Here is a 26,475-nt window from a genome sequence, read left to right as displayed (position 1 = left end):
GATTATGATTCAAAATCAACTACAATATATAAAATATGCAGAAATATAAAAACGTAAATAAAGATAATGTATTATTTACATACAAACTTACATCGGTACAAAATATGGAAATTTTTCAATTTAGTCTAAAATCTTTTCCTTCCCCCGTTCGAGGTCGATTCCACGCCTTTCTTGATCTATAACAACACATTTAGCTCATTTAACACTCATACTATCTATTTCAATCCAAAAATCACATTATGGAAAAATTACATTTTTGCCCCCTAACTTTTACAAAATTATGATTTTGTCTCTAGGCTCGGAAATTTAATTTCAGCCCTTATTCTTATGTTTTATGACATGATGAACATTTTTCTCTTCTATGACAACATCAAATTCTCACTCTAACATGTACTTATGAACATTAGGTATTTTTACCAATTATGCCGTTTTGCTCGTTTTCGCTAAAAATCGCTTAGAAAAGATCGTTCTCCTAACTTCAAACATTCATATTCTACCATCAAACATCAAAATACATGCATATCATTCATGGGTAAATTTTTAAACATAAACCCTAACTCGAAATAATGGTAGAAATAGGCAGACCGAGCTACAGGATTTCAAAAATGTAAAGAACATTAAAAACGGGGCTTGAATGCACTTACTATTGAGCTTGAAAGCTTGGAAGAAACCCTAGCTATGGTGAACATACAAGTTTCGGCCAAGGAAGAAGATGGATGGACAAAATTTTGGCTTATTTTTCCCATTTTATTTCTTTTAATTACCAAATGACAAAAATACCCTTAAGGCCTTTCTTTAAAATTTTGTCCTATTCATGCCCATTTTTGTCCATATAAAGTATAATGGTCTAATTATCATTTAAGGACCTCTACTTAAAACCGCCATTTCAATCAAGTACTTTATGAACTAGAACACATATTTTTCACCTATTTCAATTTAGTCCTAAACATCAAATTAAAAACCCAGTCATTTTCGAAACCACTGTTCCGTTTTGGCCCTAAATTGGGCTATTACAAGTTAGAACACAACCGTGTGCCTCACATCGAATGCCCACACTATTTGGGACACAGGCGTGTCACTTGGTCGTGTGAGCCACTCGACCTACCCACACGGGCGTATGTCCCCTGTACCTTGAATAAATTTTGAAATTTCTCAAAAAAATTTTAAGCTTCTAATTTAGTCCCGACTTGTTTCAAAAGTTTAAATTAGGCCTCGAAGGTCCATTTAAGGGACAATATGATTAAATATGATTGGTTTTTGATATGAATAGTGATTGACTTGAATTAATTAAATTTGTTCTGTAAACTTCGGTAATGCTTTGTAACCCTGTTTTAGCAATGAATACAGGTTAGGGGTGTTAAATTTATTTGTATCAGAGCTACGATTTAGCTTATCTTAAACTAACGTAGCAAGTACTAGTTTAGCTATACATGTCATTATATAATTTGTGATAGTGTGATATCTCCTGACCATTTTAAACATGTTTTTCATATAGTAATGCCGTCCAACTGAGCTAGAGCTGAATCCAAGGAAGCTAAGATCAATGCTCCAACTTCAATTCAAAGAGCTGCATCTAGTAGAAGTAGAAGGCAGTATCTGAGGGCCGAGGTAAGGAGGCAAAAGAAGTCTTCTTTCAAATGATGAATGAATGGTTTACTGAATATCTAAGAACAAATTCTGTTGTACAACAACCTCCCCTTCCTGTTTCCCAACCGGTTCTTGATATGCCACAAGGTACTAAAATTGTTAGAATTAGTAAGCCTTCGGTAGATAAAATTCAGAAATATGGGATAGAAGAATTTAGGGCTACCGCCGATGATGATCCAGAAAGGGCTGAATTTTGGCTAGAAAATACCACCAGGGTTTTGGATGAACTTTCTTGCACACCTGAAGAATGTTTGAAATGTGTTGTATCTCTATTAAAAGGCTTAGCCTATCAGTGGTGGAATAGTTTGATTTCTGTTGTATCGAGGGAAAATTTTACATGGGAATTTTTCCAAATAGAATTCAAAAAGAAGTATATTAGTCAGAGATTCCTTAATCAGAAAAAGAAAGAATTTTTAGAGCTTAAACAGGGAAATATGATTGTGTCTGAGTATGAACAAGAATTTTTTCGGTTAAGTAAATATGCCAGAGAGTGTATCCCAACCGAAGTTGCTATATGTAAACAATTTGAAGAAGGATTGAATGATGATATCAAGCTATTATTTGGAATTTTGAAATTAAAATAATTTGTTATACTAGTCGACCGAGCACATAAAGCTGAAGAATTAAATAAAGAAAAGAGGCAGGAAAAGATAGAAGCTCAAACTTCAAGTAAAAATTTATGGACAAGTCACAATTATCGGCTTCAAAGAAATCAAAGAAATATCATGATCGTTCTATCACATCTATGGGGTATTCTGGTAAGGACTGAAGTATTCAACACTCAAATTTGAGATCACTGTCTCCATCTGTAACAAGTGTAGGAAGTGTTGGAAGTCTTAAACCAAGATGCAAACATTGTAATAAATTGCATTTTAGTGAATGTCGTATGAGAAGCAGAGCTTGCTTTAGGTGTGGTTTTTTTACCACTATCTCAGAGATTTCCCGGAAAGACCTGAAAAAGATATTATTCAAACTTCAAAGCCAAGCAACCCCACCTCTAAAGGTAGACCACCTCGTCACCCAAGTAACATCAGTGGTAGCTGAGGTGCAAAGAAAGATTCAACTATCAAATCTGAAGTACGAGCACCGGCAAGGACATATGCTATTCGTGCAAGAGAGGATGCCTCTGCACCAGACATCATTACTAGTACATTTTCTCTTCTTAATACTGATAATACTTCTTTGATTGATCCTGATTTAACACATTCATACATATGCACGAATTTAGTGTATGTTAATGCAACAGACCATTTTTAGTCAAATCAGAATAATGGTTTTGAGACCACAAATTTGAGGTCAAATTAATTATTTTATTATTATTTTAATGTCTACAGCATGGTAGTATGATTGTGTGAAAATTTCATTAAGAAATTGTATCATTTGAATGCTCAATTTGATAAAAAGGACTAAATTGCATAAAGTGTAAAAGTAGAATTCTAATAGCTAAAGGTGTTTAATAGCTATAGAAATTTAAAGTGGAGGTCCTTATGTGGTAATTAGCCCATTGATATAGTGGGTGGACATTTATGGACATCAAGTGGATGTTTTAAATGGTTTTATAATAAGGTTAATTAGGTAATTTAGTAATTAAAACTTAAATTAAATAAAACAAAAAAAATTCTTTGATGTTCATCTTCTTTAACCGATTTTTAGGGTAAAAATAGCCATTGGAGAAGCTTAACATTCGGCCAACTATCCTTTGTGCATGTAAGTTTATTTTTGTCCCGTTTTTAATGATTTTTGTGTTTTCGGAGCCCTTGTAACTTAATCTAGCTAGCCCAGGAACTAATTTGTAAAACTGTTAAAGTTTTAGGGTTTTTCCATTAATGAATGTATACGTATTTTGATTTTTGATGATAGAAATTGTATGGTTGTTGTTATATAAACAACATTTGTAAAGTGATTTTTGGTAAAATTGCCAATTAAGGATTAAATTGTGAAATGTGTAAATTTTGTGGTGGAAATGTGAAATAAATGAAAAATATGGGCTGCTATGATAATAAGAGAAATTCGGCTAGCATGGGTAGGGACCTAATTGCATGAATTTGTATTTTTATGAGCTAGGGACTAAATTGTAAAAATGTTGAAAAATTGGGGGCAAAAGTGTAAAGTTGCCATAATAGCCATTTTGGGCTAAATTGAATAGAATGATAATTAAATAAGCTAAAATTGATTACATATAGATAAAGAAAAGTAAAGTTCAAATTGAGATCGGGGGAAAAACAAAGTTTTGGACTAGTCGATCATTTTTGTCGCTTTTGCAATTGAGGTAAGTTTGTTTGTTAATAAGCATTATTATAATTGCGTTTTAAATGCTTTATTATTAAATTCAATTGTGAATACAACCTTACGAAAATATTTGATGAAGATTCGACAATGTGAAATCCCAGTTGAACTTTAGGAATAGATTAGGATACAAATGACATGTCATTAGGGGTTATGTGATTTGGGTGTTGGTTCGTACGTCCTACCAGTAGCTGAGTTATCCGGCATGTGTTACGGATTCTCGTTAGTTTGTGTAAGTAGCGCCGTGTAGCTACATCATGATCGTCAACCTGTTTGAATAGACCCGTTGATAGCTCGAGAGTGAGCATTATATTAGATATGAGATTAAGATAGCTTCGGCTATATATTGGCACTTAGGGTGCAAGATTCCCGAGTATCCGATAGTATTCCAAATGGTTCAATGGGTATATTGATGATATGAAACGGTGAGAAATAGATACGTATCAGTACAGGTATGTACGGAAACTATATGAGCATTGAACTTATGAAAGTTGTGAGTGCATGATACTTATGTGATTGAATATATGTTAACCTTATGATTTAATGATTTTGTAGTATATTATGTTCATACTACTTGATTGATGAATGAATAGTGAGTTTTACTTATTAACTATATGAGCTTACTAAGCTTTATAGCTTACTCTATTTACTTTTCAATGTTTTACAATGTTATCAAAGCTTGCTCAGATTTGGGAGTCATCGGAGATCTCATCACACTATCAAACTTTCGTTTTGGTACTTTTAAACTTATGTATTTGGTTATATGGCATGTATAGTAATTATGGTCATTTTGATATATGTTAGCAATGAATTTAGCCATTTGAGTTGGTTTGTAAATAATGAATGATTTGTTATGTGTATGGCCATGTGATTTAGCTTATTTTGACAAGTTTGGTGATGTATGTATATATGTGAAAAAGGCATTTTGATATGTCATGTGATGCTACCATTTATATACTTGTGGTGAATTGGAATTTGGAGTATCAAATGGTAGAGTTTGAGATTGGTATGTTTTTGGTTTTAGGTAAAGTGATGCATAATTAAAAGTAACTATATTGATGATTTGAGAATGTGAATTTTGGTATGAAATTGAATGGTTCATTGTGATACTTGTGTATCTTGTGATTAATGGTATTGTTTTAGCATGAATTAGGCTTGATTGAGATTGATTGAAATGCCTATTTATGCAATATTGTATGCCATTTGATTTGTGTAGGTGATTGAAATTTTGGGTGAGAAAAATGGCTTGGCATATAGCCTATTTTTGTCTTCACGAGCAGAGACACAGGCGTGTGTCTCATCCGTGTGTAACACACAATCAGGTGACACGGTCGTGTGTCCCCTTGTGTTTAATTAGAAATCAAGTTAGGATGCTCCACACGGCCCAGTACACGGGCGTGTGACTTGGTCGAATGGCATAATTCAGTACGGCCTGGCACACAGGCATGTGAGGCCATTTCGAAGGGCACACGGGCTAGTCACATGGGCATGTGTTTTGGCTATGTGACCCAAGTCATAGAGTTACACAGGGTTGGACACGAGCTAGGACACAACCATGTGATCCCATTTCGAATGTCCACATGGCCTGTGACACGGGCATGTCTTTGGCTATGTGAAACACATGGCCAAGCCACACGGGCATGTGTCCCCTATATTTTGAAAAAAATTTAAGTTTTCTAAAATTTTCCTAAGTTATCGGTTTGGTCCCAAACCACTCCTAATGCATGATTTGGGCTAGGCTTGTATTAGGGACAATGTGAATGATTTTGAATGATGTTTACTTGAAATTTGAAAATGTATGTGAAATATATTGTTATTTATGAAATAAGTCCGGTAATACTCCGTAACCCTATTCTGGCATTGAATACGGGTGATGGATGTTATAGTTAAAAGTTTACCTATTGAGTCCACTAAATTTGTGGTTAGAGTTTCAAATCCCCTGGGCCAATATGTGATGGTGGATAAAGTTTGTAAAAATTGTCCGTTAATGGTAAGGGGTTATTATTTCTCTGTTGATTTAATGTTGTTGCTATTTAATGAATTTGACGTAATTCTGGGTATGGATTAGATAACTCAACATGATGCAGTGGTCAATTGTAAACAGAAGTACATTGTGTTAAAATGTCAGAATGGTGAACTGCTTTGTGTTGAATCTAATAAACTGGACTGGTTATCTAATGTACTCTTAGCTATATTAGCATAGAAATATATCAGAAAAGGGTATGATGCCTATCTTGCATATGTGTTGGACACTAAAGTATCTAAATAGAAGATTAAATCAGTGTCAGTTATTTGTGAATTTCTTGATGTGTTTTTGGAAGAATTACCTAGATTACTGCAAGTCAGAGAGGTGGAATTTTCTATACATCTTGTTCCTAGGACAACACCAACATCTATAGCACCTTATAGAATGGCTCCTACTGAATTAAAAGAGTTGAAAACAAAGTTGCAAGAACTAACTGACAGAGGTTTTGCTCGACCTAGTTCATCACCTTGGGGTGCACCAGTTTTATTTGTTAAAAAGAAAGATGGATCATTGAGGTTATGTATTGATTATAGACAGCTCAACAAAGTTACAATCAAGAATAAGTATCCATTGCCTCGTATTGACGACTTGCTTGATCAATTAAAAGGTGCCACTGTATTTTCAAAGATAGATCCCCGTTTCGATTACTATCAGTTACGAGTGAAAGACTCAGATGTACTGAAGACAGCCTTCAGAACCAGGTATGAACACTATGAATTTCTTGTGATGTTGTTCGGCTTAACTAATGCACCTGCAATATTTATGGATCTGATGAATAGAATTTTTAGACCGTATCTAGACAGATTTGTGGTAGTATTTATTGATGACATTTTGGTAAATTCTCGAAATGAAACTGAACATGCTGACCATCTAAGAATTGTATTACAAACTCTACGTGAGAAACAACTATATGCCAAATTCAGTAAATGTGAGTTCTGTATTCGGGAAGTTGGTTTCCTTAGACATATAGTATCTGTAGAAGGTATCAGGGTGGATCCAAATAAAATTTCAGCTATTATTAATTGGAAGCCACCAAAAAATGTGTCTGAAGTCAGAAGTTTTCTAGGATTAGCTAGATATTTTCAAAGGTTTGTACAAGGGTTTTTTATGATAGCTACTCCGATGACTCGTTTGCTACAAAAAGATGTGAAATTTGAATGGATTGAAAAATGTCAGTAGAGTTTTGATAGATTGAAAGCCTTGTTAACTAAAGCACCCGTGTTAGTTCAACCTGAATCAGGTAAGGAATTTGTAATTTATAGTGACGCATCATTGAATGATTTAGGCTGTGTCTTGATGGAAGAAGGTAAAGTAATAGCCTATGCGTCTAGATAGCTTAAACTACATGAAAAGAATTACCCGATACATGATTTAGAATTGGCAGCCATTGTATTTGCTTTGAAAATTTTGTGACACTATTTGTTTGGTGAAAAATGTCATATATTTACTGATCATAAAAGTTTAAAGCATTTGATGTTGCAAAAGGATTTGAATTTGAGGCAGCGTAGGTGGCTTAAGTTGGTAAAAGATTATAATCTAGTTATTAATTATCATTCGGGAAAAGCCAATGTAGTTGCAGATGCTCTGAGTAGAAAATCCATATTTTCCTTGTGAGCAATGAATATCCTATTGTCTTTGTCTGATGATGGTTCAATCATAGCTAAGTTAAAAGCTAAACCAATGTTTCTACAATAGATCTGCGAAGCTCAGAAAAATGATGATGAGTTACAGGCAAAATGGGTACAATGTGAGTCAATTTCCGATTCAAAATTTCAGATTGGTTCTGATGATTGTCTATTATTCAGAGGCAGGATATGTGTACCAAAGAATTCAGAACTTGTACAAAAGATTTTAAACGAAGCTTATAATAGTATTATGACTGTTCATCTAGGGAGTAATAAAATGTATAATGATTTGAAAAAGATGTATTGGCGGTCGAGAATGAAACGTGACATTTCTGAATTTGTATCTAAGTGTTTGGTATATTAGCAAGTTAAAGCAAAACACCAAGTGGCTTCAGGATTATTACAACCAATGACGATACCAGAAAGGAAATAGGAAAGAGTACCATGGATTTTATCGAGATTACCCTTATCTCTAAAAAAGAAAGATGTCATTTGGGTAATTGTTGACCGTTTAACAAAGTCTGCACACTTTATTCCGGTATGTATGCATTACCCTCTGGATAGATTGGTTGAGTTATATGTTTCTGAAATTTTCAGATTACAAGGTGTACCAATTTCCATTATTTCTGATAAAGACTCATAGTTTACAACCTGATTCTGGAATAAGTTGCAAAAAGCTCTGGGTAGACAATTACATTTCAGTACTGCATGCCATCCTCAAACTGATGGATAATTTGAACGTGTGAGATAGATTTTAGAAGATATGCTTCGATGTTGTATTTTGGATTTTGAAGGTAATTGGGAAAAGTATCTATCTTTAGTTGAATTTGCATACAATAATAGTTATCAGTCTAGCATTAAAATGGCGCCGTATGAGGCTCTGTATGGTTGTAAATGTAGAACACCATTTTACTAGATTAAACTCAGTGAGAAAAAGATACATGGAGTTTACTTAGTCCATTAGACTGAAGAAAAGATAAAGGTGATTCGGGATAGTTTAAAAACAGCCTCTGATCATCAAAAGTCTTATGCTGATCTTAAAAGAAAAGAGATAGAATTTCAAGTCGGAGACAAAGTATTCTTGAAAATATCGCCTTGGAAGAAAGTTCTTCGGTTTAGTCGTAAAGGTAAACTGAGTCCAGGTTCATCGGACCATATGAGATTATTGAAAGAATCGGACCTGTTGCATACCGATTGGCATTACCACCAGAGCTTGAAAAAATTCATAATGTTTTCCATGTGTCCATGTTATGACGATATCGATCAGATCCTTCACATGTTATTTCTCTAACAAAAGTTAAGATTCAGCCTAATATGACTTATAGTGAAAAACCGATCAAAATTTTAGCACGTGAAATAAAAGAGTTAAGAAATAAAAAGGTAGCTTTAGTGAGAGTTCTTTGGCAACGACATGGAATAGAAGAGGCTACCTGGGAACCAGATGAAACAATGAAAAAACAATACCCATGATACGATCTCGTATTCGTTTGATGATTCGAGATGCAAGAGTTCCCGATCGAAAAATTAAGAAGTATCGAATTGAGTTCTTGGTAAGGTTGAAAACGGAAGAAGTTGGGTTAAATAAAATGGGTGCTTGTGGGTAGGGAAATGGATAGGATAGATTTCGACTTAAGGCTGAAGAAGGAACCAATATTATAGGACAATATTAACCCGTTTCTTATAACAACACCTAGGATGGATAGGGCAAAGATAACTTGACCATGACCTGATATCTATAATGAGATAAGAAACGATCGGTATGGGGTGAACGCCACATTTCAAGGAAGTGATAAGTTCAAAGAGAATCAGATTGACGCCACAAGATGTACTTGATAAGCCAATTTGAGTCAAGAAAGAACAAAGAGAGTTGAACACTCACAATAGTTATAAAATTCATCAAAAGTTATTTCTACATGTTTCAAGCCTAGTATTTACAGGTTGTACAAAGACTAGTCGAATAGGCATGTTACAATCAAATAATTGAGCTGAATGTCTATTGAATTGTCCAACAAATCCCTTGAAGACTTCTAGGTGTGGAATACGCCAATAGCTTTGTCATTTGCAATCCCCAAACTGTCAATTCATTTGATTTTGAAGTTGAGCTGAATGTGCAAGGAGCTGATTGGTTAAGAAGGTGTGAACATGAATTGATGCTACTTTGGGAAACCGAATGTGCATCTAGTTCTTTAATATTGCTTGTGGCGCATGAAAAGTCTTCAAATATGAACAGCAAAATTTGGACAATCCTTTTAGTGTGAACATGACAACCATCCGATTAGTCAAGTGTGAAAACACTTGATGCCATAGTCTTTCATGAAGAGTTGCTTGGAAGAATTTAATCAACAGCTCCCATATGCATGAATGTCCTAGTGCATGTTTCTCCATAAATACGATCCATTGAATCTTCAATTATACATGAATGATAAGCAGCCAATGTGAATAGCCTGAAAGACACATTTAAAACTCAGTTAAATGCAATATCAAGACATGGTTTGAACACAATTTAATTTGTAGGAATCTTAGACACACAATTATGATGTCTGAATTAAGACCGAATTAAAACATATATTCATGTTGTGCAAAAAAGGACATAATAAAATACTTAATAAAAGACACATATTAATGATGTTCAGATTATGACATAATTAAAAACTCAAAATATAATAACTAAAATAACTAAAATTGAACTAAAGACTTTATTCCAGCAACCGAAATCAACAATCTGAAAATTAAAGCTTGGCTTGGAACAATTTGCATGGGACGCATGGAGTGCATGCCCCAGCTCGATCAATGAGTCCCGCAATAGCTTCTCCCCAAACTTTATCAATGAGACTCAAAATAGCTTCCTTGAACCTCTTGGCTCGAGCACGAGTGATTGGCCCCATTGGCAGCTCAATTGGATCACTACTTGTTTTGGTTGAGTCTTTGGCTATGATCGTATCAACCTGAACCTCTTTATTGACAAGATTTTCAAGGATGAAAATTTTTTAAGGGGGGGAGTTGTAACAGCCCGTTTTCAGTGAGATTGGAATAGTGGTTTTGGGACCAAAAATCCGAGTTATAAAGAAAATTCATTTTAATATTATTGCATAGTCTGTATTATGATAGGAAAAATGTATGAAAATTTTGATAAGAAAATTTCACTGATTTTATGTTTAATTAGAAGGAAATAATCAAATTGTATAAAGTGCAAAGTTTGAATTCTAGAAGTTAGAAGGATTAAATAGTTATGGAATTCAAAATTTGAGGTCCTTATATGGTAATTAGACCATTAAGAGAACTTAGTGGATATTTTTAAAGATTCATCCATGAAAATTTAGAAAAAGAAAAGGACTAAATTGGAAAGTTGAAAAATTAAAGATGATAATTAAATTAAAATACAAAAATATCATATTATTATCATCTTCTTCCCCAAATTTCTATCGAAACCATAGGAAAGAGAAATAAAATCAAGCAAGTCTAATTGGGTAAGTAAACTTGTCCCCTTTTTAATAATTTTTATATTTTCGAGACCGAAATAACCTGATCTAGCTATTTTGGGGATCAATTTGTAAAGTTATCAAAGTATTAAAATTTTTCCATGGATGAATATGCTGAAATTTTGAGATTTATGGTAGAAAATGAAAGATTATTGATAGATAAACAACTTTTGTAAAGGAAATTTTTATGAAATTATGATTTTAGGGACTAAATTGTAAATATGTAAAACTCATAGAAATTTTTTTATTTTTGTGAAGTATATGGGATGTAAATGTTATATGAAAAATTTAGCTAGGCTTGGATTAAGAATTAAATTGCATGATTTTCATTTTCCGAGCCTAGGGATGAAATTGGAATTAATGAAAAGTATAGGGGCAAAATGGTACTTTTGCCTAAGATGTGAATTGGATTGATTTGAATGTGCAATGTAATAAATTGATGATTAAATTCATTTATATAGATCCAGAAAGATCAAATAATGAGTTAGATCGAGGAAAAGAAAAAGTTTCGGATTAGAAGATTTTCATGTACGAAACAAGTGAAGAGGTAAGTTTGTGTAACTAAATCAGGTATAATTATATGGTTGAATTGAATGTAGTATGTATATGAATCATGTGCATGAAATGGATTACATATATGACAAAGATTAATAAATGTTAAGTCCAGTTTGAATAAATGAAATTCGATGGATACAGGATTTCCCGAATTGCGTTTAGTCCTGCATATGTTGCAGACACACCATAGCTCTTACGAGCATCCTGTTATTAGCCCTATTAGGCTTCCTGTTATATGGTTCTTGCGAGCTTTCCGTTATAGCTCTTCAGAGCATCCTGATAGGTTGTAATCCTACATTTTTTATGGACACACCTTAGCTCTTATGAGCATCCCGAGTATAGGCTCTTCGTGAGCTTCCTGTTAAATTGGCTCTTTATGAGCTTCCTGTAGTGCTCCCTTGAACTTCCCGATGTATGCCTATCCGGAGCTTCCATTATATGGCTCTTTGTGAGCTTCGCGATATGGTTCTTTATGAACTTCCTGATTATGGCTTTTATAAGATTCCTGTTATATAGCCCGGATAAGCTTCCCGATATGGCTCTTTGTGAGCTTCCCGTGATAAGGCTCGAAAGTGTGCTTCCTAGTTATATGCTCTAATGAGCACCCCTGTATATGAATTGACAAATCATTAACAAGTACACCTTATGTGTACTACCCGAGTATCCTCAATATTTCAATGATTTAACGGACAAAACTTCTGATATGAAAAAATATGATAATTAAATGAATTATATCTTGTATATCCCTGAAATACTTGGAAATGGTTGCATGATGAGCTCATCTTTTTTTCTTGATATTCATGTAAATTTCATGACTAACTTGTTTGATGAAAGCATGTGTCTAGGTAATTGGCCACAATGTTTTGGATGCATGTTTGTATGCTTACTTTAAATGAATATGAGTGGTAAGCTAAATTCTTGTTATACGAACTTACTATGCATAATATGCTTACTATATTTTATAGTGCTCGGAAGCTCGTGAAGTTCGAACTTGGTCGGAGACACCTCACACTATCCTTTGGACTTCTCGGTATATAAAACAAGAAAATTTTTGGTATTAGTACAATGGCATGTATAAGCTACGTAGGCATAATGATAAAATGTTTTGGTTGTAACTAGCCATTGGAATGGCTACTGTTAATCATATTTTGATGTAGTTATATAAGGCCTTACCTTGCTTGATGTGTGTATTGAAATGGTTGAAGGATGGAAGATACATAAATATGTTAATGGTTGCATGAATGGGTAAAGTATACTCATATGTTTATATGATCAATTAAGTAAGATCAAATATTTGGTTTAATGGGATGTTATGACATGTATTGAACTTGAAATTGGCTTGAATTGAATTTTCTATTGTGACTTGTAATAGTATAAAAACTGGTTGGATATATTGATTTCAAGTTGCATGAGAAATAAGGCTTGGAAATGGCCTTATTTTGTCCACAGTGGCAGAGACACGGGCATGTGTCTCAGCCGTGTGTGACACACGGCCATACGCACGAGTGTGTGGCTTGGCCGTGTGTCCCCTACATCTTAAAAATTGAGAAATAGAATGCTCAAAATTGGTCACATGGGCAGATACATGGGCGTGTGTCTCAGCCGTGTGAAACACACGACCCAATACACAAGCCTGTGTCTTGGCCGTGTAAATCCTGCACCTAATTTTTGAAAATTAAATTGTCCACACGGCATGGCACACGGGCGTGTGGCTAGCCGTGTGACCCAAGTTAGAGAGTTACACAGGTTAGAACACGACCGTGTGCCTCACATTGAATGCCCACACAGTTTGGGACACGAGCGTGTCACTTGACTGTGTGAGCCACACAGCCTACCCATACGGGCGTGTGTCCCCTGTACCTTAAATAAATTTTGAAATTTCTTGAAAAAAATTTTAAGCTTTTGATTTAGTCCCGACGTGTTTCAAAAGTTTAAATTGGGCCTCGAGGGTCCATTTAAGGGACAATATGATTAAATATGATTGGTTTGTGATATGAATAATGATTGACTTGAATTAATTGTATTTGTTCTGTAAACTCCGGTAATGCTTCGTAACCTTGTTCCAGCAATAGATACGGGTTAGGGGTGTTATAATAATTAAGATTGGTATGAGCATGATTATATGGAATTGTAAGTGGTTGACACAAAATGACATGAGATTGAGTATGATTTGAATGTATACATTTGCATAATTTTATTTTATATTATCTTGAATAATAGATTTACCACTAAGCAATTAGCTTAGTGTATAATTTTGTTTTCTCCGTGCACAGGTAAAGTATATTCCCGATAGGTCGGGTGGTTATCTCAATGTCTAGAAATCGATCATCGACTCAGGAAAGTTTTTATATTTCTATTTTGTTAATGTGTAGCATGCACCTAGTTGTTGGTACTTAGGCCTTAAAACCATGTTTAAGTAAACTTTTAAACTAGAAGTTGATGTATGAAATGGATTATACAAATGCAATTTGTATGTGTTACATAATTGATTTGCATTGTGTAAAATGCTACAAAAGTTTATGACCTTGATGAATTTAGGTAAGATTGCATATGTTTGGAATGATATGCACTAAATGGTTAACTTATATGTGATGGCGCATTAGTAAAATGTTGGATAAGGTATTGAAATGCATGAATTAATTCTATGGAATGACATGTATTGGTTGAATATGAAATGCTAGTGTTTGGTATTTAATTTGAAAAGTTGCAGGTTGATATTCATTTAGAAATTGTAGAAATAATATGTGATGTCGTGACGTTAAACGAATGTCGTTTAAACGAGATCTAGGTTCCAGGCCACGGTGCGACGTCGAACTTGCTTGCCATGATGAGACTGAAAGAATATGTCACATCACGATAAGAAACTTCCTACATCACGCGTCAACTAGAAGTTTTTTCAACATTACACTTTAGTCCTAATTCAACATCTGGTTAGCATTAGAGCTTTCGTAAGCTCGTATAAAACCCAAAAATGATTATATGTTTATCATATGTTCATATTAATTGTATTTACATGTTAATTAGTATTAACTGAATATATTTTTATCGTAGTTGCTTCTGCAATGAATATGGCACCTTGTAGCTTAGACCCAGTGATCGATTTGGTATTGGGTGTCACAATGCACTCATTTCCTTTATTATCAAGCTTCATTCTCATTTGATTAGGAATATGCTATGCATCTGAAAATCTTGAAATGTCCAACACCCGGTTTCATTTCTGATCTCTTCGTGCTTCATTGAGCATCTTGAATTTCACTCTTTGTTAGACACTGGTTTAACAAATAAACAACACATTGAACAATTTTAGCCTAAAAGGTTCTTGGTAGATGCTTACATTTTACCCTTCTTGCCATATGAAGCTTTCCAATAGCTTCAAGATATACTCACCTCCTTTATCAGATATGAGTATCTTTAGATAATGTCCACTCTACTTTTCCACCAAAGCTTTGAACTCTATGAACGCATCAAGTGATTGTGATTTTCTTAAAGAAAATACATCCAAAGTTTTCTACTAAAATCATCAATAAAGGTAAGATAGTACTTGTGTCACCCTAGTGATAGTATATCAAAAGAACATTCTATGTTAGAGTCCACAATCTCTAGTGGTCTTCTAACTCTTCAAGGTTTTCAAACTTCAAAACTATCTATGTTGTTTCCTTTTATTGCAGGCTTCACACATTTGATTAGGAGGATTAATTTCTAGTAATTCATTCATCATCTTTGTTTTCAATAATAGCTTCAAGCCAGAAAATCCAAGATGCCTAAATCGTAAATGCCAGAACCATTAATCATCTTTGATAACAGCAAATAGTCTCTATACACTTTACTTCTCTTAACTTGATGTCAATAACGAACAAACTATTCCATCACATATCAACTTGGGAAATTAATTCTCCATTCTTATTTCTTAGGGTAGACAATCATTCATGTGTACTTTATATCCCCTTTCTAGAAGTTGACCAAGGAAAATGATGTTGATTTTTAAATTTGGTACATAATAAACATCTTTATGTATTTCTTATCTACATTCTTTTGTTTAATTATGACTTTGCCTTTATATTTGACAGCAACATGTGATTCACAGTTACTTGTCCATGAATAGTCTCTTCCAACTCTAAGAATAGCTCTTTTTGGACACAAATGTGATTTATGGTACAATTATCAAGATATCAAATATTTTTCTTGGATTTTTCACTTTCTTTGTAGGTTAAAAATACACTAGATTCCACATTTTTTATTATCTAGTTGGTGCTACATGATTTCCCTTCTCCACTTGAGGAGCATATCTACATTCGTAACTAAAATGACCATATTTATTGCAATTAGAATATTGAACTTAAAATATATTTCCTTGCTAAAATTTGTTTCTACCTCGACCTTAGCCTCTAAATCCTCGTCCACGACTATATATCTAATGCTTTTCATTTGTATAGCCTATACCATATGATTGATTGCATTGTCCACTTCTATTACCACATATATATCCTTCACGGTATCCCCCATGATTACTTCTTCCTTGTCCATCACTGCTACTAGATCTACCTTCACTAACGAATAACTTGCTTTGCAAGACTTACTCCAAATTTCCAGTATCTTCATTTTGCTTTATTTTTTGCTTATGGGCTTGGAGAGAACCCACAAGTTCATTGATAAATATTTGTGACAAACCTTTTGATTTTTTTATGGAGAGAACCACATGATCAAATTTACGTGTCAACTATTGCAAATTCTTTTCCATTATCCTGAAATCATCAAGAATTTCTCCATTTCATTCACCAACTCTTTCACTCAAGTAATGTAGTTATCAACGCTCTCTGAACTTTTCATTTTTAACATCTTAAATTCAAATCTAAGTGATTCTAGACGTACCTTTTTCCTTTTTGACTCCTTAAAGGGATTTTTGCAAAATAACCCATATTTCTTTGATGCTTCCCATCTGAAACTTTTTCAAAGGTTCATTCATTAACTCATTAAAAATTAAAACATAACTCCTTAACCTTTTTTCGATCTTCCTTCAATGTTCTTTTCTCTTCATTTGTTAAATTTGCTTCAACATTTTCTATCTCGACATATCTTTTTTCAACAATATCTAACAATCTTGAGATCCAAAGAAAACCTTCATTTGAATAATCCAATTACCATAGTTTGTCTTCGTTAATTTTGAAAATTGTGATTGAATTATATTCACCATCATGAAGTGAGCACAAATCTAACTTGGGTAACACTCATTAGAAGTGTAGTGGACACTAAAACCAAAATAATTTCAGTACTCAATAAAATAAGTCATTACAACAAAACTAATATATAAACTTTCCTTTGTTTACTAGTTGTTGCTAGTATTGTTCTTTATTCTCAATTCTCGCCCACTTACTCTACCACACACACTTCTATTTTTCACTCTTTTATTATTATTATTATTTTACTTATACACACTCAACACACACTACACTTACATGTTTATATGCTTAATAAGCCGCCTAAAACCCTTTCAACAAATCTAATTTGCTATAGTTTTTATTCACTAATATTATTTATTTATAAATAATGTTTCAATTAAGTTCATGCCACATTTCCTAACTTCATGCCACCTTGTTTTTTCCCATTAATTGTCAACTTAAAACCATCATACTTTTGTCACTTTACAAGCCAACTCATAATCTTATCCCCATGCTTTATCAACTTAAAGTCGGTTTGACTCAACAATAAGATCTTGCTATTGCAAGTTTCATTAAAGCTTTTTACCATTTTCAACCAAGGTTAATGTATGAAGGATGCATTATAACAAAAAAGATTGGATTCTTGGATTTGAAAACACTAGCTCTTTGAAGAGCTTTATCATATTCGCTAGAAAAAGTTCTTAGAACCCTAAAAAGATTGTTTAATAATGATTTTATAATTTTTAAATAATTTTTATTATTGGAAATTTTTTATGATTTTTATAATATTTCTAGAAATTTTATTAATATTCTTTTTATAAATTTTGATTATTTTTTAATTTTTTTGCTTTAAATATTTTTTAAAATTATTTTTAGAATTATTGTTAAGAAAAATATTAAAATTGTCAAGATGATGGTTTAGCTATAGTTTTAGAACAATGATATTTGAACTAGATCGGCTTAGACCAAAAACTAGTCAGGGTACCAATCAGGAGAATAATATTGGACCAATTGAACCAAAAATCGAAACAGATGGTTGAATCAACTAAAAGCCGGTTGAAGCGGTGATTGAACCTTATTTTTACTTTTTATGAACTTTTAATAATTTTTTAATTGAACCAATCGAATTGGTAACCTGATTGGTTCGACTACTAGTTCGGTTCTAAAAATATTGGTTTAGAAGCTAAATTAGCTATTAACTCATAAATTAACATACATCTTTTTAACGGAAGTTATAAGACGAGTGATCAAAATATAATAACTCAATAACTGGAGTGACCATCATGTAACTTTGGAAGTTGAGTGACTGAAACATAATTTTAAATACAATTTAGGGACGGTTGGTATACTTTACCCAAGAAAGTAAAACGACACCCACGTGTGCGGACCATACTTAAAAAGCCGGAAACCCTAATCAAAATGTCACCTTTTATGAATAAGATTTATAAGAGAATGGCCTTTGTTCTAATTTCCTCATTCCGCTCACATCTCTTTCAGGCGCACTTCGGTTCTCTCTGTTTGCAGCATCTATCATAGCTATGGCGACAGCCATTGCAGCCCCTGCCACCGCCTCACTGCAAGACCCAACCAAGTCTCACCCTGACGTCAAGCTCTTCAATCGCTGGAGCTTCGAGGAAGTTCAAGTATTTCTTTTTCTTTTTCCATCTTTTGCCTCTCTATGCATACATTTCTTTTTTCATTCTCTTGGCTTTGTTTTTTCTAGATTATATATGAAATGTTCCGTTTTAGCATGTTCTCTACTTTTTTGGTCTTTTCAAGTCGAGTGGATCTACTAGGACTAGTTAATTGTATACAGGGATTCTGTTTCCATAGAGAATCGTTCATGTTGTTTTTAACTTGATATTATTTGTTAGATCATCTTGTTGTGACTGAACATCTATATTGTTGTTCTCTGATTTGAAGATTTTACTTGTTGTCTTTGATGTTACTGATATTCAGATTGACAATTTATGTTAATCCTAATTGTTTGTCTTCATGTTTGTAAGAAATTGGTTAATTTTAGGTTAGATTATTTGGATAAGATGATCGTGTTAGATTGTCTTTCGAATGCTTAAAGACTCCTGAAGATTCGAAAGAATTAGATTCCTCAACTTGCCGTTCCCTTTGATAACTACAATTGTTAGCCCTGGTCCTTGATGTGAATGATTTATCTATTTTAGGTTTCTGATTTATCTATTTTAGGTTTCTGATATCTCTTTGAGTGACTACATTGGTGTTCAACCTTCCAAGCATGCAACCTATGTGCCACACACTGCTGGGAGGTACTCAGTTAAGCGTTTTAGAAAGGCTCAGTGCCCCATTGTTGAGAGGCTTACAAACTCATTGATGATGCATGGCCGAAACAATGGAAAGAAACTTATGGCAGTCAGGATTGTGAAGCATGCTATGGAAATTATTTATCTCCTGACTGATCAGAACCCAATTCAAGTCATTGTTGATGCCATTATCAACAGGTGGCCTATATGACCTTTAAGAATTTCCTTTTTCAAATGTATCACTAGCTGACTTTAATCTTTAAAGTAGCAGATGATGTTAATTAAAACATCTTCCGATTCTGGGTTATCTTTGTTGGATCAATCTTTGATAATCTTTGTTGATTTTTTGTTGATATAACAGTGGACCTCGTGAAGATGCTACTCGTATTGGTTCTGCTGGTGTTGTGAGGCGTCAAGCTGTTGATATTTCTCCTCTTCGTCGAGTGAATCAGGCCATCTATCTCCTCACCACTGGTGCTCGTGAGTCTGCATTCAGAAACAGTAAAACTATCGCTGAATGTTTAGCTGATGAGCTTATTAACGCAGCAAAGGGATCATCTAACAGGTAAATAACAGCCTTTGAACTCCCATGTTTGAACCTTATTTTGCTTTGAAACTAGAACTGTCCTTATTGCAAATCCCATTTATTTACCACTGCTTGCTTCATCATTCTCACGTTGTTTGTGCAGCTATGCCATCAAGAAGAAGGACGAAATTGAGAGAGTTGCCAAGGCCAATCGTTGAGGAATTGGTAGGAGTTCGCATAAACCATGGCGGTGGACACTTTTGTTTTTTCATTCAGTACTTTATAAGTTACCTATTTTATGTTCCAGACATAATATGAATGTTCCGTTATTTAAGTTGAGATGTTATTGAAGAAAGCATATCCTGTTTTGGTTACATATGCTGTACTTATTTTGCCATCGTTTGAAGCTGTTGATTTCATCTTTGCTGCAAACAAAGAGATGAGAGTGCTTGATGTGGTAGTTTTCACCACATTAAATCGCCCTGCCTGGTGCCAATAATTAGTACTTAAAAAAGAGACAATTAAAGGAAGAAATCAAATTGAGTTTTTCCAATTATTGAGCAGATGAAATTATGTTGTTATGAATTTCTAACCCAGCCAATAGAAACAAAGAAAAAATATTAATTGGAGCAATTGTACAAACTTGTGTTTGAAGTTAAATACAAAGGCCATAACACTATTGAAATCAAGCCTTTCAACCTGCATTAACAATGGAAGAGACTGCAGTTCATCAACGTCAAATTTTATATGTTTTATGAACATAAATCTCTCAATCTACAGATAATGAAAGATGATTTTTTTTTGAACTCTATACTACAAAAGTTGATTTAATAATCCCCGTCCTAATACTGCTGATCTTGTTTGGCTTGTTTCAGTTGGAAGTTCAGTTTTTGATGTATCCTGGTCTTTACCAGAGAGAAAATAGAGGTTTAGTAGTCTTAAAGACCGTCAGCAATGAGAATCCATGCAACACGACTCTCTAAAGCTGATCAGGTATAAATTGACAATCCTGATTTAAGAGTGGGATCCCTCTATTTTAAGAACGAGCAAGTATCCGAATTCAGTTGCAGTTGTACACAGCCATAACCACTCCTCCGCCAGTATTTGATATACAAGACAAAAAGCATAAACTGACTAATCAAAAAGACAGAAAACTCTTTATCGTTTGAGGACAAATTGTTATATGTAAGGAGTTTTCAATCAGAGAGTTTAAATGTGTTATAAGCAAATTCCGGTGGATCTTGGCTTCATACCTCTAAGAGTGTGTCCCTTCTGCCAATCTTCACTGGATTCAGCCTTCAGTCTTTCAAGGGTAATTGATCCTCAGTACTAAAATTTGAGATTGTACACTTCTAAACCTGGAAGTCCATGATGCAGGGATAGATTACTACAGACAAAGGCTGCTCGTTGCATGATTTTGTCATGAATTCTGCCTTGATTCTCCTGAGAGATGGTTAGTCAAAGCTTAATAATGACCTCCGTCTTTATGGAATGATATTGACGATTAGACTTTCTTGTGTTGCACCCTTGGCATCATTTTGAGGTCCACGATTAGGAGGAGCAGAACTAGACCCCACCGATCTCGTTTCGGCATGAACTCTCCTAGCATGCTGCAAATGATTCATCGAGAACAAACATTTTTCATCATTTGATGTGCCAAAAATAATCAACAGTTTCTTTGCAAGAGTGTTTCTTTACACATATGGATAACCAAACAAGGCCATTGTACACACGCACATGCAGAAATGAACTTAGGATCTTTGAAACAAACCTTCCTAGGGAGAGTGCAAGATCGTGCAAAATGGCCTTCCTCTCTGCACCTGTAGCATAAAGCAGGGGATTTTGAGCCCCGAACAACTTTGGGACACTTTGAGCAATCCTAGTAGAATAGCTTACAATAAGGTACACCAAATATGTTTCTAAAACAGGCATAAATTAAACCATAAACGAGTGGAAAGATTGGACTTACAGATCCTAAATGGCCAGACTGGCCGCAATTGTAGCAGGAAACTTCTGTTGGACTTGCATCTGGAAGTTTGACACAGCTGAGATGACCAAAGTCATTGCAAATGTAACAACGAATCTTCTGTTCACAACAGAGTAATCATTGTGATTGTAATTTACACATGCATACTTAATCAGTATTCTTATAAAACTAAACAAGGATGAAGAACAAAAAGAGCATTTGGGTCAATGATAGGTGTATGTTTCTTCCTCCTTTTTAATAAGTCAGATTCAGATTCCCCTTCCCCATCAAAATGGAAACACAATATCAGGATAAATATTTACAAGAAAAAGGGGTGGTTTGTAAAAGCATAACAAACAATGAAGACCTTGAGATCATCAGCTGAATAATCACTTCTACATGAGAACATATCATGTCCAGAATCTCCACATCTCAAACAAACATTATAATTCAAATTGTTTTCTTTTTGTTTCTTTGGACAATCACTGGCTTGGTCAAACGTTCCTCTGCAGACAAAACAATATTGACCCTGCTAAAATATAAAGGTTGAATCTATTAGAAGTCATGTATAGAAACCTCATAAAAATGAACACCATATTCCATAAATGAAAAAGGACATCTTCCAAGGTAGGAAAGGTTGGAGGGTAAAAAACAATAAAAGATAAAAAAAGTATGCTCATAGAGTAATGTAATAATATCAAGAGTGTTGTTTCAGTCACCTAAGATCCTCTATCTCTAAAACCAACAACTAAATTTTCAAGGATGATGTATCAACCCAAAGATCTTATCAAAGAACACTTGGGGTTTAGGGAAAACCATTAAGCAGTTAATACTGTTATAAGCAGTGCTCATGCTTATTATGACAATTTGGGAACTAAGGATTTCGAAATTAAAATTGCACCCAGTTATCAAATTCATCTGTTGTTTGATCAAGTCTATTAAATTCATTATCATTCAGTTGTAACCTATAAGCTCTATACATTATCAATTCTTATAGTCATTTATGATGGCATCAGGTGGTTAAGATGGGAATTGTAAGGTAAATACTACGAAACCTGTGAGCAATGCTTTCCAATATGCCGAAGACACCTGCAGAGAAAGCATGCTTTCACATGCTTTTGCAGCATACAGTTTTCTGCTGCTGGATGATCTTCTCCGCAACTGAGACACCTAGTCCAGCTGCTGTTTGGAGGATCAAAATATCTTGGTTTCTGCTAGAAAAGTAATGCACAACCAAATAACTAATCATCACAAGGAAATATTTCGAAGCTGCATTTTGTTACACTTTCATGAAACCAAATGTTTTGAAGCAGTATTTGTATACAGATACTCAACTCACATGATGGTTTCGCAGCACAGTGCTCTTAGCTGATTTTCCGGGTAATTTTACAGTTTCTACACATTTAGCTTTCAATGAATGCATTTCTTTCATTCCAGCATCAACCTAAAAGATGAGAAACCCCATAAAACATCTTGATAAATATAAAGATCCATGCTTTTAATCATTTTTATTTTTTAACCTGGAGAAGAGATCACTGCATTCATGGTGAAGCAACTATTCGAATACAGAATTTTGTAATATTGTGACCCAATAATCAGGATTTAAAAGCTAATCCACTTACAGTTGCTTCTGCTGCAAAGGTTTTTAGCTCAGTTCTGACCATCTCACCATCTACATTTATTGCACCCTTTGCTGACACTATATCTCCGATGCGTGTTCCAGAGCTAATATTCGAGATCAAACTATCATCCACCGAAGATGAGGAACTCATATCATTGGCCTCCTTAGAGCCTGCTTTATCACCAATTCCCTCTGTTCTACATTTTACTGCTTGTACAACTTCTATCATCTTATTTTCCTTAACATCAATATCAACCTGAAGGCCCACAAATTTACCAAAGTTTTAAACTCACACACACATACAAAAAATTTAATGTTGGTTCAATGCATTCTTTAATTCAACATTCCAATCTGGAAACACACACACACACACACAAAAAAAATTTAATGTTGGTTCAATGCATTCTTTAAAGAGAGAGAGAGAGAGGGAGAGAGAGGGAGAGAGAGGGAGAGAGGGAGAGAGGGAGAGAGGGAGAGGGAGAGGGAGAGGGAGAGGGAGAGGGAGAGGGAGAGGGAGAGGGAGAGGGAGGGAGGGAGGGAGAGAGAGAGAGAGAGAGAGAGAGAGAGAGAGAGAGAGAAAGCTTCTGTGGCACATTATCTGATATTTCAGTGAAATCCCACTTTGATACTTCCACTGTTCTTACACATTGATCTTTGCCAGCCTGCTCTGTGTCAAATGCAGGCTTTCCAGCTTCCAGCTAAATTCATCATATGCATAAAATTGAAAGCCAATAAAAAAAAAACTTGATTTCAAATAAAAAAAGAACTCTAAATTCAACTAGAAGCAAGACAATCTAAATTCCATTTTCACTTCCCATAATTTTCTTTCTTTCATTTTCCTCGGTCTTTTTGGAAAACCCATTTTTTTTAAAGAAAAAGTCAAGGAGGCACAAATCTTTAAGGTTAGGGAGAGAAATAAAATTCGTAAGAAAAACAAAAAGACAAACCCACTTACAGGATTTGGGTGATGAGGATGAAACTGTGAAAGTTTAAGCCAATTGTTCATCCTTTTTCTCTTTCTCCTTCTTTTCTTTCTTTTGACAGTAGCTTCTGTTTCCACCATAGCTCTGGACTTGTGAAAGGCAGTTGGACTGGAAATCATTTCATATTCTTCAGCCTCGGATCTCCATTCACTACTTTGTATTATGTCTGTGCTTCTCCTCCGTTTCTTATTGGTATGGATTTCTCCATGTTGCATTAGTTTAATTGCTTCTCCATAGTTCACTTTCTCACAACTGCAAACAATTAGCTGTCTGATTTAGGTCCTTATATTTATCTTTCATTTCTTTTTACTTTTGTCTCGTGCAGTTTCACTAGCTTACATGATGGGTCTAGTCGGGTTCGGATCCAGCCCACGTTATGAATTTCATTCCTATTGGTTTATCTGTTCATTTTTTTTCCTTTTTATTTTTTTAATTTTTTTGTACACATGGTTTGAGTTTCAACTTAATTCAAATAAGTATAATTATGCATGTTAACTAATATTTTAGGAAAGGTAATACAAAAGTTTTTCTTCCTCTCTAAAATAACCTCTTAGAAGAGTCAATCCCTTAAAGGGTATTTCCTAGATCGTCGGTGTCAATTGGACTCTTTGGTGTTTTCTCGTCTGTTGGTCTCTTTCGTTTCTCTCTTCCCTAACATTGCATTAGTTTTCTACATTTACTCCTCCCCCTTCCCCAATCATCCTCTTCGCAACCATTTTTCTCTGTTGTATTAACTCTTCTCCATCTAATCTTTACTTCTCCTTCTTTAATTATTTTCCAACACTTCCCTCCTTATTATTGCCTCTCACCCCGTCCTTTTATCTCCCCTTGTCCCTTTAATCTAATCATAACTCTATCCCCTATCACAATTGTTCATTTCATCTCCTCCCTTTATTTCTCTACTCTTTTTTTTTCTCACCATTTGGGGTTTCCTAAGCCATCATGACAAAACGATACATAAAACGCTAGAAAACTAGCTCTTTTAGTTCAATTTCTCAACCCTTTTTTTCGGCTTCTCCCCCGCTTTTTCTTCCTTCCTCATTCTTGAATCTTCCTTCAAGTTATATCCCCCTAAAACTTGCATGGATAGATCCCCTACCAAGGACTAGGGGTGTAAATGAATATAATGTTCTATAAATTATTCGTGAATCGTTCATATAAAATTTATTTATGTTCGTTTATTAAGCTAAATAAACAAGTATGAACAAATTTTTTATGTTCATTTAATAAACGAACAAACACAAAAAGAGGTGTGTTCGGTTCGTTTATATTCTCGAACAAACTCATTTAAAAGCTCATTTATTTTTTCGTTTATAAACTCCATTTATTGACTCGTTTATTTATTAATGATATTTTCTTATAAAAATTCCATTAGTATATATTAATAAATTTATCTTGGTTTTTATTTTTTTCATTTATAATATAATTATTGTTAACTATGACTCCTATTTCAATCAAATTTGAGAAATAATCTTCCAATTAAACTCCGTTTATTTGTTTCAACTAAACTCTGATTAGTCTAGATTATTTTTTTATTATTGGACCTATGAATTTAGCCTATAAATAGGCTATTTTACAAACTTAGAAAATACACCCATTAGAGATTAGAACTCATAAAAGATTTAGAGAATTTTGTATTTTCATTTTGAGGGTTCTTTGTTTTCGGGTTTTCGGGGTTTAGTTATTATCTTCATTTTTTGTACTTTTCATTCTTTTGCCATTATAATAACATTATCTTTGCTCGAGGTTTTTTATCCTCTTTGGATGGGTTTTTCCACGTTAAATTTGTATGTTCAAGTTCTCAATTTTTTCCACTATTTTTTACTTGTTGCTTAATTGGTTCAATCCCCAACAAGTGGTATCAGAGTTAGTTCAATTTTTGTATATCAGCCTGTTCAGAGATGGCAGCAATAAGGTTTGAAATTGAGAAGTTCGATGGTGTCACAAATTTCAATATATGGCAAGTTCGGATAATGGCAATTCTAGTTCAAACTGGCTTGAAAAAGGTTGTTGTCGGGAAAAAGCCTGAGAATTTAAATCTAACAAAATGGGAAGAGCTTGATGAAATGGCCTGGTCTGCAATCCAGTTGTGCCTCACGAATATGGTATTGCAGAAGGTATTGATGAAGAAGATCTTATCCGCCTTATGGAAAAGGTTAGAAACTCTTTATGCAACTAAGTCTTTAGCTAACCGTTAAGTATTGAAACGTCTATCTATGTTTCGCATGAACGAAGGTGAGCTTATTAGAGATCACATGTAACACCCCACACCCGTACCCTATGCCGAGACAGAATACGAAGCGTTACTTAACTTGAACACATACATTCA

General features: G+C 34.2%; 2 protein-coding genes across 12 annotated transcripts; one reads left to right on the top strand and one right to left on the bottom strand.

Moving 5' to 3' along the window:
* The first annotated feature begins 18,190 nt into the window (after nt 1-18,190).
* On the top strand, nt 18,191-19,950 carry LOC107948512 (40S ribosomal protein S5). Its single transcript, XM_016883091.2, has 4 exons — nt 18,191-18,417; nt 18,977-19,248; nt 19,412-19,615; nt 19,740-19,950. The coding sequence occupies exons 1-4, from the start codon at nt 18,313-18,315 to the stop codon at nt 19,792-19,794; spliced, it is 636 nt and encodes a 211-aa protein (XP_016738580.2). The 5' UTR covers nt 18,191-18,312; the 3' UTR covers nt 19,795-19,950.
* A 639-nt stretch (nt 19,951-20,589) lies between these two features.
* On the bottom strand, nt 20,590-24,435 carry LOC107948510 (uncharacterized). 11 transcript variants are annotated; one of them, XM_016883084.2, is made up of 9 exons: nt 24,119-24,422; nt 23,757-23,861; nt 23,165-23,419; nt 22,882-22,986; nt 22,598-22,756; nt 21,910-22,071; nt 21,546-21,662; nt 21,348-21,455; nt 20,590-21,186 (listed from the first exon to the last, which is right to left on the bottom strand). In XM_016883084.2, the coding sequence occupies exons 1-9, from the start codon at nt 24,359-24,361 to the stop codon at nt 21,061-21,063; spliced, it is 1,380 nt and encodes a 459-aa protein (XP_016738573.1). In that variant the 5' UTR covers nt 24,362-24,422; the 3' UTR covers nt 20,590-21,060. The 11 variants fall into 11 exon arrangements, with proteins under 11 accessions (XP_016738573.1, XP_016738574.1, XP_016738575.1 ...); XM_016883085.2 differs by having other exon boundaries at nt 22,598-22,753; nt 24,119-24,421; XM_016883086.2 differs by having other exon boundaries at nt 23,808-23,861; nt 24,119-24,421.
* Nucleotides 24,436-26,475: the final 2,040 nt, after the last annotated feature.

Source organism: Gossypium hirsutum, chromosome A04 (assembly GCF_007990345.1).
Source record: "Gossypium hirsutum isolate 1008001.06 chromosome A04, Gossypium_hirsutum_v2.1, whole genome shotgun sequence".
Taxonomy (NCBI): Eukaryota; Viridiplantae; Streptophyta; class Magnoliopsida; order Malvales; family Malvaceae; genus Gossypium; species Gossypium hirsutum.
The sequence above is the reverse complement of the archived record's forward strand: the minus strand, read 5'-3'. Positions and strand labels throughout refer to the sequence as shown.